This window comes from Talpa europaea, assembly GCF_964194135.1.
Source record: "Talpa europaea genome assembly, chromosome: 14".
Classification (NCBI taxonomy): Eukaryota; Metazoa; Chordata; class Mammalia; order Eulipotyphla; family Talpidae; genus Talpa; species Talpa europaea.
The window spans coordinates 73,528,068-73,543,351 of NC_140082.1; the positions used below are offsets into that span (position 1 = coordinate 73,528,068).

The 15,284-nt window shown below is 40.7% G+C and overlaps 1 protein-coding gene across 1 annotated transcript in view; it reads left to right on the forward strand.

The window, feature by feature from the left end:
* Nucleotides 1–12,828: 12,828 nt before the first annotated feature.
* The window catches only part of LOC311184215 (ankyrin repeat domain-containing protein 26-like), a gene marked incomplete at both ends in the record, with an annotated part of 60,666 nt that continues 58,210 nt past the window's right edge, over nt 12,829–15,284 (forward strand). Inside the window, 1 exon segment of the mRNA XM_084254059.1 lies at nt 12,829–13,067. Within this exon segment, the coding sequence (XP_084110185.1) occupies nt 12,829–13,067 (239 nt within the window).

Below are 15,284 nucleotides of genomic sequence, written 5' to 3' on the forward strand. Positions count from 1 at the left end.
AGTGGGGAACAGACCAGGAAGACTGATCGAAATACACTGCTGAGGGGAGCAGCGGGCAAGACAGGAGAGGTCTGCCGACCCATGTGGGTTGCTCCGCAGCGGGTGGGTATCGAACCGGCATTACAGAGGCTGCGGACAGCTTCACAGAGCAGTGCTCAACCACCTGCGCCACCAGGGAGGCCTGTTAATAATAAAATTCAACCTCATTCAGAACTGTGAAGGTAAACAAAGTTTTTTAAAGATTAATTTTTATTTATGCATACAAGAACGGGGGGTGTAGGCCAGAGGTGGTGGGGTGGAGTGTGGGGATTCACCAGAGACAGAGTGGGGAGCAGAACAGGTGGATTTACTGAAATACACTGCTGAGGGGAGCAGCGGGTGACACAGGAGAGGTCTGCACGCCATGTGGGTAGTTCCCTGGCCAGGGATCAAACTCATGCCACAGCTGGCAATAGCTTAATAGCCACTGAGACTTTTACCACAGTGCCAGCAGGGAGGGCCCAAAGGTAAACAAAATTGTTTTTAAAGTTGGTATCACCAATTGCCAAGGTAATATTCTCCCCCTTCACCCTCTACCAAGGGCAGATGATGGCTGAAATGAAAGCATTAGAATAATAGAATTTCAGAGCGAGAAGGAGCCAACTTTCCTAGAGGGAAGTTCAAAGGTTTGTCCCATAGATTGTCTCTGTTCTACAAATCGGCCTGGACGAGATCGTAAGTCCACTCAGAGCCCGACCGGCACTCAGAATATGAAGTCCAATGTTTTTCCATCACTCCACATGCGTTTTGAATTGCTCAGGATAGACATGTTTTTCCATAAGGCATTTAATCAGCTATTGTTTCAGCTGTGAGTCACATTATCTCCTCATAGCTCCGTGCCGGGGATCTCTGAACACACCGGTTTTTGACATTGAGTAGATACATTTACAATTAGCTGCCTTCATAACTAAACCAAGATTCCTGGATCTAAATGTGAAAAAGCAGGTCATTTTATTACTGGTCTCTCTTAGGAATCGGAGAGTGACCTTATTTTCTGGTCTCCTTTGCTGGGTGCAACATTATGATAATTATTTTGCCCTCAGTTTCTCAAAGTATGTGTAGAAACAATAGGAGGAAGAGAAGCTGTAATCAATTAAAAAAAAAAGGGACTGTGCAGAGAGCAGACTTTCAGAATTTAAGAAAATAGAAAGTAATAAAGAAAGCCTGTTTTGAAAAAGCTAAGGGTGCTTTTGTTAGAGATTGCCATTTGGGTTTGTGTTTTCCCTCTTTTTCAAATTTTCTGTCTTATTTCATGTATTTTGTGAAAACTATATAAACATCTTTTTAAAAAGCACAATCCCTTAGAAACCGTTACTCTGAAGCTGTTTCACATCTAAGGAAATTAACTCATGCTTGATAGAGAGCTCTAAATCTTAGGTCCGGTGTCTTTTTATAAAAATTTCTTCTTCCATATCTTATTCATTAGCGATAGAACTGAACCATGTTTGTTTAAAAATAAAACTGATCAGGAAAGTTCTATTAAGTATTTTTTCTGCCTTTGGAAGGAAGGTGTTTGATGATTCACTATTTTTTTATATTTGAAAGCTCACTCTAATTTGGCTTGTTTTCTATTTCTTTCCCTTGTTTCTTTGCTTTGTCTTCCTCCTCTTAACAGTTTATTGTCTGACATGGATGTTTTAAGATTTTAGATTTCTTTTCAGATTTTTGTATCATTTCCATGCTATCAAAAGCTCATGATTGACATTAATAATAATGAAATACTAATACAAATTAATAATAATTAATAAAAAATCACAATTCTTAAGAAATGAGGAGAGAGCACAAGTCCCCCTTGAAGCTTTGATTTCAAGTTCTGCATGTCCCTGGTGCTGGGAGCATCATTGGATCTTTCTAGATGGCCTCATGGTCCCACACTGGCTCAGGGTCACGTCACCAGGCCACAGAACCACTAGCATCACTGAAAATGCAGCATGGTTAGATGCAATAAAAATAACCCTTGCACACTCTTCTTCTGCATGCTGAACACTCTGTTCCTATTTTCCAAAGGCACGGAACTGTGATCAAGTCTGCAAAAACACAGAGATGTGTCAACACCTTCACATTGACTTTAAGATTTAGCTCTCCCTCAGGAAGAACAAGATATAAATCTTATAATGAAGTTTCATCTTGTGTAAGGCACAAAAGTCCCCAGTTTTCTCTCCTTTTGTTTCACCTAAGCACAGAGGTACAGGTGAAGGATTGACCTCCAAAGCTGGTGCAGTATCTGGACGGGATGTGCAGTTGGAGTATCAGGAGGTGGTTCAGCAGCTATTTGCTTGGTGGACCAAGTCAGCAAGGCTGAGGTGCCAAGATTTCCCTAGTACAGAGGGAGCAAGGAACCTAAAGGACAGATTTTTAGATTTTATCTTATAAAATCTAAGAGGCTCATCATAATCACTGGCACCATTTTGCTGCATTCCCTCAAGGGTCCAGAGGGAACCTTCCATTTATGATGTTGGTGAGGGGGCACCAACATCCCTGAAAAGCCCTGTAGCCACTGTTCTCTAGACACCAGGTTGGTGGGAGATACTGACATTGAGATGTGCTCCCTATTTTCAGAGAAGAGAATAGGAACCCAGGGAGAAGGGCAGGGTCCCAGGAGGACTGGGCCCCAGAAAAGAGGGAGGAGTCTTAGAAGGAGGATATGACCTCAGTGAGGAGATAGGACTCCAGGAGGAGAGGAGAGGGTGGGATCCCAGGGAGGTGAGGTTCAGTGGCTGTATGAAATCATAAAAAGACCTTTTGGGAAGGTGATTTTTTGGGTGTTTGAACCCCATGATATTTGAGGGTGGTCAATGTGTTACAGTGTCCTTAGGGATGAATAGGAGGGCAGCCTATGCTTGATCTATGTAATAGCAAGAAATGAGGTCTTCTTACAAGTCATTCCAAAATTCAGTACATTCAAATAATGATTAATCATTGTCTCTCCTGGGCCTGTGGGTAGTCCTTTTTTTTAATGGTAGTAAAATATACATAACAAAATTTATCATTTAAACCATTTTTAATTGTACAGTTCAATGACATTACACATATTACATTGTTGTATAACCACCACTATCCATCTTCCCAAAAAGAATCTCTGTACCTATTAAACATTTGATCCCCATTTTCCCCTCCCCCAGTTCCTGGCAACAATTGTCTACTTTCTGTCTCTCTGAATTTGCTTATTCCAGGTAACTTTTCAAAGTGGAATAACACAATACTTGTCCGTCTGTGACTGAATTATTCTCCATAGTATATGGTCTTCAAAGTTCATTCATATAGTAACATGTGTCAGAATTCCTTCCTTTTCAAGGCTGAATAATATTCCATTGTATGGCTAGATCACATGTGGGTTCTTCCACCTTTTGGCTGTTGTGCTATGTACACTGGCGTACAAATATTCATTGGAGTCTCTGCTTTCAATTTTGAGTATAAAGCCAGGTGTGGGATTACTGGTTCATGTGGAAGTTCTGTGTGCAGGAAGAAGACCCCAATATCCTCAATGCTTGTAACTCCTGTGGGGACAATTTCCTGGATACCACGGGGTGGCTTAGGCCCTGGCCATGCTCCAAATGAAGGCAGATTTCCCAGCAGCACAGGGGAGGGCTCATCAGGGGCCACTGATGGAGAGCTGGAATTGTATCTCTGCTATGATGGTGGAGATGCCGCTGACACCTCTGCATGTCCACTGCCTGCTGAATGAGCGTACATCCCTCCTCCTCACTACTTAAGGATGGATGGCCCATTCTCTAGGAAAAATAAATCTGAAACAAGCAAACTGATTTCAGAACCATCAGAAAAAAACAACAAGAAGAGCAGCAACACAAGAAACCAAAGTCTGATCAAGAAACCCAATTCTTATTTTAAGTACTTCTGTCTTGTCAGTGGTCACTGTGGCTCCCATAGGTGCTGGGGAGGAGACAGATGTGTGACAGGTGAAAAAGCAGGGTCTTCTGTTATACTCTGAGCTGGAGTAGAACAGGGGGCAAGGACATGGGAGCAGACAAGAGAACATGTGGATAATTAGAAAATAAAACTTTCATAAAGTCCTCGAATTGTTTACATTTTAACTTTTAATAATGATCATTGCAATATTTTGTAAAAAAAAAAAAAAGAATCCTGTATTTCATTGAACTACACATTCCATCTGCTTCTCCAGGATCTGTGAGTTTCAATTCTACTAATTTATTAATCTCAAGTCTTACCACTGGGATCTGAATTAAGGTTATCTTGGGGATCACCATGTAGTCTAGTTGTTGTGATCTGTACAAAAGGGCTGTGCAGGCCATTTACAGCACTGCTTCTCCTATAATTACAGCCTAAACTATTTATGGTTTGCAGACCTTATGTAATCAAAAGGAAGTTTGTGATTATATTTAGATTATGCTTTCTGCAGACTCCTAATCTAATTATTCCCAAGTACAATAACTCTGGATATTATGATTAAATACTTCCGCCATGGTTCTTTCAACCTTTGTATTGACTATGCTAATATTTGGAATGGTTGCCTTGGTAAGGAGGCATAACAGGAAGTAAATTTATAGCTATACAGCCTGGGTCAAGTTCTACCAGCCACTGTTCTCAGATAGTGAAGACTGAAGATGAAGAATTATGGGTACATGGATACCTATGAATACATAACATGAACACATGGAATCTGTGCATGAATGATCATAGCAACTTTATTCATAATTGCCAAGTCTTGGAAGTAGCCAAGATGTCTTTCAGTAGGTGAATGGACAAATACACTATGGTATATCCAGACAATGGAATATTACTCAGCACTAAAAGATATGAGCTCTTCATTCATGAAACGCATGGCAGAACCTTTAGCATATTACCAAGTAAAAGAATCCAGTGTGAAAAAGTTACACACTGTACGGGTCCATACAAATCTATGGAAAAGGCAAATCTATGTAGACAGTTGCCAGAGGTTAAGAATAGGGAGAGTTGGGTGCTATTCTATAAGACAATGGTACTAAGATGCCTTTATACATGTTAAAATCCATAGGATGTATAGCACCGTGAGTGAACATAGTATAAACGCGGACTTGGGGGCTGATGCTGTGTCATTGTAGGTTCACGGTAATAAATGTAGCCCTCTGGTGGGACATGCTGATAGTAGGGCAGGCTGTGCAGGGGGGCAGTGGGTATTTGGCTGCTCTGTACTTTCTGCTCAGTTTTGCTAAGATTCTAAAAATTGCCCTAAATAGAAAGTCTTGTTGGAATTCTCACAGTAAATTTAATTTCTTTCATGACCAAACTTTTACAAGTGACTGATTGAAGTAAACCAGTAAATTCCTCTCTGCATTGTATTCAGCCCGTAGTGCCAGGAAGCAGGACCTACACCAGCCCATCCCTGCCATGTAGGCTTCCTTGCCTCCTGACAGCAAATAGCTCACCTAAAATATTAAAAAATGAGTCACATGCCCTCTCTCTCACTAGTGAGCATATTATAATTTCTCATATTCTCTACTTTTCTGATTGTGATTTTCAAGGCTGTAAAGATTAGGAACTTAAGGTTTGGGGTGGGGAGAGCAGAGTTGGCAGATCCTACTGCCAAATGCCTTCACTGGTAACTCAACATGGGTTGCTATGACAGATTCTAGCCACTAGGAGGCACTACTCTAATGTTCAATAGCTCCATTTGCTAAAAAAAAAAAAAAAAAGGGACACGCGCTCAGAGTGACTTGGATTACTATCACAGCAGTAAAGATGCCTTTGGAATTTACATTGGAACTCACATTGGAACTCCAAAACTGAAATTCACAAATATATTGGTAAATATAATGGGTTATAAACTATGAATTTATTGTATTTTAGATATTTTATTGTTTATATTTTGTTAAACTTATATATAACATAAAAGTTATCACTTTGGTCATTATAAACATACATTTCAATGGCATTAAGTACATTCATAATATTGTTAACCATCACAACGATTTCTAAAATGTTTCATCATCTCAATCAGGAACTCTGCATTATAACTAATAAAATACATTGAGTAAGAAACACTAAGTACTAAATAAATATTATCTTATTTAAATATTACAGGAACACGAGGCAGGTACTGCTGTGTTATTGACAAAGTTAAGGATAAGGAAGACCAAACAAATTCCTCTAAATATAATATGTAGTAGAATCATAATTCAAACTTAAGTGCATCTACACGAACCTGTAAGCAGGTGAGATTTTGGGGTCCAATACCTAGTACAGAAGTCTGACTACTAAATTATATTTTGTTTTCTCTAGTTACATTTCATCATTTTTTTTTATTTTTTAAAAATTTTTTATAAATTTTATTTTTATATTCCCCATACAATTGCAACCCCCTTATTTTGACCCCAATCCCTCTTCTCCCTGCCCCTTACCCCTCATAGAGTGTCTCTGGTTCATAGTTTTTGTTGATTTTGATTTTCACTTTCTTATAGTTATTCATTTTCCTGGTCCCTTATTTAAGTTTCCTAGATTCCTGCTATGAGTGAGACCATCCGGTATTTTTCTTTTTCTTTCTGGCTTATTTCACTGGTCATGATCCCTTCCAGCGCCATCCACGTTGCTGCAAATGGCATGTGTTTATCTTTTTTGAATGCTGAGTAATATTCCATGGTGTATATGTACCACATCTTCTTGATCCAGTCATCTATTTTTGGGCATTTGGGTTGTTTCCAAAGCTTAGCTATTGTAAACAGTGTTGCTATAAACATAGGGGTGCAGGTGCTCTTTGGAGTTGATGTTTCTGTGTCCTTTGGGTAAATACCTAGGATTTCATCTTTGTACCACAGAATGGCAAAATATAAAATTTCCAGAGTTACATACACTTATCACTATGAAATTATTAAGCTTCTTGGTTTTTAAATGTTTCCATTTACAGATTCTTTTAATAATAGCTCTAGGGAGTAATTAAGGGTTGCACTAGTTCAAAAGAGAGTAGAGAAAAAGCCCTTAGTTTCAAACACTGCTAATTATAGGTTTCACAAAAGGAGAACAAAGTGGTTTTTTTAAATTAGAACATAAGTTGAAAAGATAAAATTTCATTAAATAAATTTATTTCAGGGCCTCCCTGGTTGCACAAGGCGTTAAGCACAGCACTATGAAGAAATCTGTAGCCTCTGCAGCACAAGTTCGATCCCTGGTCGGCCAGGGAGCTACCCACATGGTGCAGCAGACCTCTCCTATCTCGCCTGCTGCTTCCCTCAGCAGTGTGTTTTGGTTGGTCCACCTGTTCTGTTCCCCACTCTGTCTCTGGTGAATCTTCTCACCCCTGCACCTCTGGCCTGTACCCCAGCTCTTGTTTGAATGGATGGGTCTTTAAAAAAAATAAGTTTATTTCACTTAGATGGACTTTAAACTGGAAGATAAATACACAGCCATTTCATGTGTCTCTAGACACTTAATAGTTATCTTTTAAAATTCTCAAATTCCTCAGGTAAATTCTCAGAGCAATATTTTATCACACCTCCATTCAAATCTGCCAATGAATTCCCATTTTAATTTGCCACAGAAACACATTGACACCCCCACGCCCCCTTATACTAGCAAGTGATTGCCACCAGTTTACCTTTCTAGCCTTGTATACCCGAATCTCCTCCTGGATCTCTCCTCTTTGCAGCATTTGCTTTCTTTCTAGACAACGTCTTTCTCATTCAGTTTCAGTTACCAAGTTTTCATCAGTCACTCACTCTTAACTTCCTCTCCCCAGTCCAGATTTCCACTTTGAGCTCCAGACCTATGTCTCTTCTATCTTGGTGACTTTTGCCCAACCTGTCCCTCACAGCGCACAGCTCACAGAGACTGACAATACCTTCCATTCTGGTCTGCAGGCGAGACATTAGGAATTATCCTTGACACTTCATCTCTCATCACCACACCGACCCTATCACCAGGTCCACTTGGTTTTCCCAATATATAGGGTGATTGCATTCAAGTGCGAACACTTTTATATTATTTTTTTAAAGATTTATTTATTTATGCATACAAAAGCCGGGGCACAGGCCAGAGATGCAGTGGGTGAGTAGACCAACCAGAGACTGAGTGGGAAACAGAACAGACTTACTGAAACACACTGCTGAGGGGAGCAGTGGGCGAGGCAGGGGAGGTCTGCTGTGCCATGTGGGTAGCTCCCTGGCTGGCCAGGGATCGAACACGTGCTGCAGAGGCTGAGGATTGCTTCGTAGTGCTGTGCTTAACTCCTTGCGCCATCAAGGAGGCCCCAAAATGCGAACACTTTTGAGAATAAAAAAGGGTACAATTAATCATGCTAGGGCCACAGAGACCTGTAAGATTTCCTACTACCTAAGTCCTGGTTTCTCTCCTTGTCCAGTACAACCATCAACCCCTAATGTCCAGTCTTGTGTCTCTGTCATCCCAATGACCTCTTAAGTTGCTGATGATCCTGGATGGACACCTACGTTGACCCTTGGCTCCATACTGCACAGAAGACCAGGAAGGAAGGATAACTATTTCTGACTCAGCATGCCTGAGAGCCACCCCAAGATCTCGTACACTCAGATTGCTCAGCTCTACCCAAACTTTCTGATTCAAGAGGTCTGGGATAGAATTCCCCAAACTGCATTTCTAGGATATTCCTCAGTGACACCCGAATTTGAGAAGCCTTGGCCTATTGTAAGGATGATCCCTGCCAACAGAGGGCAGGGGCCAGGGCACTTAAGGGCACCAGGGACTGGGGGCAGATGGTGTGAGTGCAGATCCTAGTTCTGCCATTTATTGGTGAAATCATCTCAGACAAGTTGTTCACTTCTCTGCACATACAGATGTTTCCACATCTGTAACATGGAGATGATGATAACAGTGGCAGAGTTAAAAGATGCAAAGTGTTTAAGCCATACCTGGCACAGAGTGAGCACTTGGCTATCATTTACATATTAAATAAAATACAAGTTCTGGAAATGGAAAAAAATGGCCAGGACTTTCTAGCTATGTGACCTTGTAAGTCAGTATAACGGCAGGAATGGACACGGTGCAGGTTTTCTGATCCAGCAGACCGGGTAAAGGAGGAGTCAGAGTCCTCAGTGGTTTTTTGCAGGTCTTTTATTGGTGTTCACCAGGCATATGGCAGGCAGGGGCGCTGGCTGGGCCTCCCAGCCCCCAGCAAGTCTTCACTCTATCTGGGCTCTCTGGCGTTCGTTCTGCTGCTTCTCGGCTTCTCTAGCTTCTGCTGCTTCTCGGCTTCTTCTACTGGCATCCCCGTGACGCCGCCCTTAAAAAGCACAGTCTTAGCGCAGGTGTACCTACTTCAGGTGCCCGCCATCAGGCATGCATTCAGGATCACAGGGTTCCCTCATCTATCCTGGTGTCGGGAGGGCAGAAAAGCCTGATACCTTTTACCTTACCCTACAGTCAGTTAACCATTCTGAGCTTCAGCTTTCTTATTTGCAAAACAAGGTTAAAAACTATACCTGTTTTGTAGTATTCTCATTATACTAATATGTCACTTATTAACTCTTGGCAAAAGATCCTCTTAACCATGTTACTGCATACAGGTTTTGATTCGGTGGGTAACGCTGCCCTCTGCTGGACAATTTTTAAAATTGGTTGCTCTCAACTTCCTCATCTCATCAAGCAAAAACTTCAAGTTTATTTACTCTGAACAATTTTCTTTGGTTGCCGCCAGAAAACATGATATAAGTCATTGTCAGTTTACATGGCTTTCCTCACATGGTGAACTAATGATCAATTGACAACTTTGCTTGCAGCCTAGTTTCTAAATTTTTAGAAGAGGAAATGTGTTTAAATATCGCTGTTTAGGACCTCCCTGGTGTACAGATGTTGCTTGTTTAACTGATCTCCTAAAAGGATAAGCACCCCACAACACATTTGGGGCTAGTTAGGCTACCGGTTATATCACAAGATCCCCATCAATGTCTCCAAAATCCAGGAAGGCAGGAGCAGCCCCTCCTCCAACTACCTCCCTTCAAATGTTTCAAAGAAATCATTGCGGGGGCGGGGGCGGGGGCGGGGGCGGGGGCGGGGGCGGGGGCGGGGGGGGGGGGAAATGGGCACTGGGTGCTCCATCCAGTCAATACTTTCTAACCTGTTCTCCTGTTTAACAAAGTGGCCTTTCCTTCCCAGAAATGGGTCTTAGTCCCTCCAAGATTGCTCCCAAAGGGTGTCCAAGCAAGGGAAGGCTTCAGGGGCTCAGGGGCACAGAGGCTGGAGCAGGAAGACTGGCTCCAACCAGACTCTGAGAGCAGATCAGACCCAGAGGCAGGTTATTTGCTCTATCTACTTTGAAAGCACACCTTGTTTCCAGGAACAACAAAAAAGTAAGTACTGAGCTATGCTTTGTGCTGTGTAAAGACATTGTGTCACCTATGAAATTATGTCACCTATGAAATTTTAAGAGGGTAAGTTATAAATTGTTAACAGATATGGACTGATATTAATAATTTAGTCGTGCTAAAATAATCATTTTATTTGTCACATTTTACTACAATGGTGAAACAGATAAATGGAAATGCTTACACCTGTTTAAAATCCAGATTTCCCAGATGACTGAAATGTGCTGAATCTCATTTACTATTCCTTCAGTAGCTTTCAACATATTTTAAGCATAATTTTATTTTTACTCATGTCAGTTTGAATTCAATTTGGAAATATTTTAGTGTAAAATCATGTTTTTTTTTTTGTTGTTTGTGTTTTCTGTGGAACCCTCGCTGGTAGCGGGGAATGAACTGGAGCTGCCTTCATAGCCCTGTGCTCAACCTCTGTGCCACCAGGGGAGGCCCTAAAATCATGTATTCTTAACAAAATTATCATCTCAATAGAAAAAACTCTCCACAAAGTGGGTATAGAGAGAACACATTTCAATATAAAACAAGGCCATAGCTAATTTCATCCTCAATGGTGAAAAGCTGAAAGATTAGAAACATGATAAGAATGCTCAGATTCATCACTTTTACTCAACACAGTGTTGGAATTCTCACCCAGAACAATTAAGGAAGAAAAAGAAATAAAAGACATACCATAAAGGAAGAAGTAAAAGAGTCACTATTTGCACATGACATTATATATATAGAAAATGTTAAGAACGATACCAACAAAAACTGTTAGAACTAATGACATGATTTTAATAAAGGTGCAGGATACAAAATCGATATACAAAAATCTGTTGCATTTCTTTACACGAATAATGTACAATTATACCAAAAAGATTAAAATACCTTGGAATAAATTTAACCAAGAAGGTGAAAGACCTGTACTGATATAGAAGTTGGAGAGGAAAAATGAAAGTTTTTTCATTTCCATGGGTTGAAAGTATCAATACTGCTAAAATTTTCATAGCATCCAAAGTAATCTACATATTCAGGTCAATCTCTATCAAAATTCCAATGGCATTTTTCACTGAAATGAAACAGGCAATACTCAAATTAGTTTGGAACCATGAAAGACCCCAAATAACCAAAGAACAAAACTGGAAGCATCATGCTTCTGATTTCAAATTATATTACAAAGCCATAAAAATCAAAATAGTATGGTATTGGCTTAAAAACAGTCATAGATCATTGTAACAGAGTATTGAGTCCAGAAATTAACTTGTGTATTAATATATGATAAAGGAGTCAAGAATATATAATGGGAACAGTAGTCTCTTCAAAAAATGGTGTTGAAAATTGGGAAGTTGCATGCAAAAGAATGAAAATGGACCACCATCTTTCACCACAGGGCAAAATTAACCCACAGTAGATTGAAGACTTGAATGTTAAGACCTGAAACCATAAAACTCCCAGAAGTAAACATAAGTATGTAAATTCCTTGACATCAGACTTGGTAATGGTTTTCTGACACCAAAAGCAAAGGCAACAAAAACAAGTGGCACTATATCAAATTATCAATTGTCAGCAAATAGTCAACAAAATGAAAATAATAATGTATATTAAATATATTTTATAAGGAATTAAAATAGTAGGGTAGGGATGCAAAAAGCAGAGGATCACTTAGTGGAAAAGAATAGAAAACCCAGAAGCAGAAAAGTGTATTTCAGAATTTAATGTTAGATAAAGTATTTTAAACCAGGTCAGAAAACATGGATTGTTTGGGACAAGTGAAACCCATTTTTAAAAGTTTTAAATGTTACATTACGCTCTAAAAGAAGTATCTAGTTAGAGATTTAATTCGATAAAATAAATGCAAAACAATAAAGTAAAAAAAAAAAAAACGAGTAATGCTGGGCCCAATGGGAGAGTTGAGGCATTCAGAAATTCATTTTCACTTCATCTGATTTCTCCTAAATTTGCACTTGATGACGTACATTGCCACAACCTCTGGAACCATGAAAACAAACAGCTTTCTGTTTCCTGTTGTTGTATTTGTTAAATTCCACGAAGATGTCCTGGGCCCTGGGTGATGGAGAAGAGAAACAAGCTGAGGAGCAAGCATATTTAGAACTATTTTAGAGGAGCTTTCCGGGGAACGAGACCTTAAGCATCTTTAAGGTCCACGACAGTCGCCGACGCCACCGACTTCAGACGTCAACCCCGCGCCGCCAGCCGGCCGTCGCCGAGATTTGAGACGCCGCGCCCTTGCGCACGCGCACTGCTCACCCTCTGGGGGAACTGCCTCTCGGTGCGCAGGCGCAGTGACGCCATTTTTCTGAGGCGCGCCCGCGCAGTTGCGTGTGGCGTCGTTGCTTGGCTACCGCTAGCCTAGTCCGAAAGATTTAAATCCGCCGCCGCCCGGGCTGCGGTGACCGCCGCGGCGACAGCCGGTTGGCTTCTCTGTGGACGGGAATTGAGCTCGGGGGGCGGAGGAAAGCCACGGCGGCGGCGAGGAGTTTCTGACGCGATGAAGAAGATTTTTGGCTTTCGGAGCGGGAAGGGCGCGTGGCGCCGGGGCTCCTCCACCAGCCCGCAGAGCGGCGCCGCGGGCGCCCAGGCCGTCGCCCCGAGGCCGCCCGGGTACTGCGTCCGCGCCCGGGACCTCGGGAAGATCCACCGGGCCGCGAGCGCGGGCGACGTGGCCGCGGTGCAGCAGCTGCTTCTGCTGGGGAAAAACGGCTTGAATGATCGAGACAAGATGTCCAGGTAACGGGGCAGCGGGCCGGCCCCGGGGCGGGAGGACCCGGGAGACGCGCGCACGTTCGCGGCCCGGCGGGGCCCGGCCTGTCCCCGCGGGCCCGGCCGTCCTCGCGCCGACGCTCGGCAGCCGCTGGCCCTGGAGCCGCCGCGGGGCCGCGCCCCGCCCGTGGGGGAGAAGAGCCCCGCCGGCGCTCGCGCCCTTTGCGTCCACTCAAAACTACCTTTACTGACAATTTTAGAAAGATGCAGCTAGTATCAGTTATAAGAGTCGTGTGCAACATTTTATTTTTGCATTTATGTTTGCATTTTCATGCCATCACACTCCATACTGTAGAAAAGCGCAGAATGAGAGCGACCGTTCCCATCCTAGAGCAACGCCCAGGCTAGACGCGCTTCGGATGAACTCCAGGACCCACCTGGTACCAGTCTGTACCTATTTCTATATGTTCTTATGGAGCGACCTTCAAAGGAAACTTTGAAGGGGGAAGTTGGCCCTGGGTTCTTGAACAGAAAATGTCATTTTCTCTAAGTGCGAGTTCTTCCTGGTATTTATCAATTTTATATAAACCAAACCAAAAAAATAAGGTTTTAAAAAATTTGAGTTACATATGCTGTCTTTTACTGTTGTGATGAAACTTACAAAAGGTTTGTAAGATAGACAAAAGCTTGCCTTCTGGATATCAAAATGTGGTATAAATTTCCACTAACTAGTAATTGGTTCACAACTGAAAATACACATAAATAAATGGAACAGGATAGAAGATGCCCAAACATCCAAATGCATGTGAATTTACTGGTGAAATATTATAATGGTGAAATACCAGCTAATTGTGTTTGGAAGAAACTAACTAGATTTTTTAATCTCATAAAAATAAGTTCCAGATCAAATAGAAATTAAAAATGTTAAATATACAAAACTAGAAAAGCACCAGAAGGAAACACAAATGTGTATTTGTTCATTTTTTATGTTGTCCAGGACCTTCCTAAGAATGACTTCAAGAGGAAGAAGTTTGATTCAGTAACATAAAAAATTAAAGCTCTCTGTATATCAAATCATATTAACAAAATAAAAATGTCTACAGCATATCTGTATCAGATGAAAAATATGTCTTCATTTTAAAGAATTCTTTGAAATCAACAAGAAGGAAACTAATGTGAAGATTGGGCAGATTTATTTTTGCCTATCTGGTCGCCAGTGGACATGGGAAAAAATATTTAGTGTCCCGGGTAGGAAATGAATTTAAGTTAATAGATGAGCAAAATCACCTTTTCCATCCGCAGAGTTTGTGATGATGAGGAGCTGTGGTTCTTACACAGTTGCTTAAAGTTTAAGCTGCTTTTGATTTTTCAGTAGGCAACTTGGTGATAACTAACACATGTACAAATATTTATTTTCCTTTTACTTATGTGTATTCTAAAAATATCTTTAGGAAGTTGAGACCTATAATGTACAATTTTTTTCTAGTGCTGCTTAAAATAGCAATGTATTAAGAAAAACTCATAACAGACTTTATAATTACAGTGCGCCCATAATCTAGAGTATGACCTTTGAAAGTGGCATCCACATAGATGTGTGTTCACAATCAAAGATGTACTTTAGTAGATCATTTTGATCTACATTCACTTGGATTACACATACACATAGACTGTAGTGTAGTGTTAGCCAAAAACATGTACAAGATGTGATAAAATGTTATTTTTGAGCTTTTGTATTTTAAGTGAATTTTTCTTTTTTAAAAAAGTGTGTGATTTCTATGTGGAACATGTATAAAAATTCTAATGAGTTTATTATTAATGAAATATTCCTGGGGAAGAGCAGACATGAATTTTGCAGAGATTTCACTTTTTTACATTTTTTCTTGAAGGACTGATATCTTCTGATAACTTTTGGCCTTTCAGAAGTAAATAGAATCTTTTTATATGTGCTTGTAGATTTTATTTAGCATACACTTAATTATATACATTTTTATTATATAGCTTTATTTTAATTTGTAAACAATTTTTAGTTGTGTATGAATGTAAAAATAGTAAACATAAATGATGATTATCATTTCTTTGAAGATTTTGAACAAACTGCACCCTCAGCTCTTTTACACACTTAACCTGTACATTGTTTAAACCTATTGTTCTGAATTCCCAGTTTATAATGCGAGGATACAGGTAGACTTTGCTTCGATAACTTGAAAGTATATAGTGTATTAGAGATATTGGGGAACTTTACTA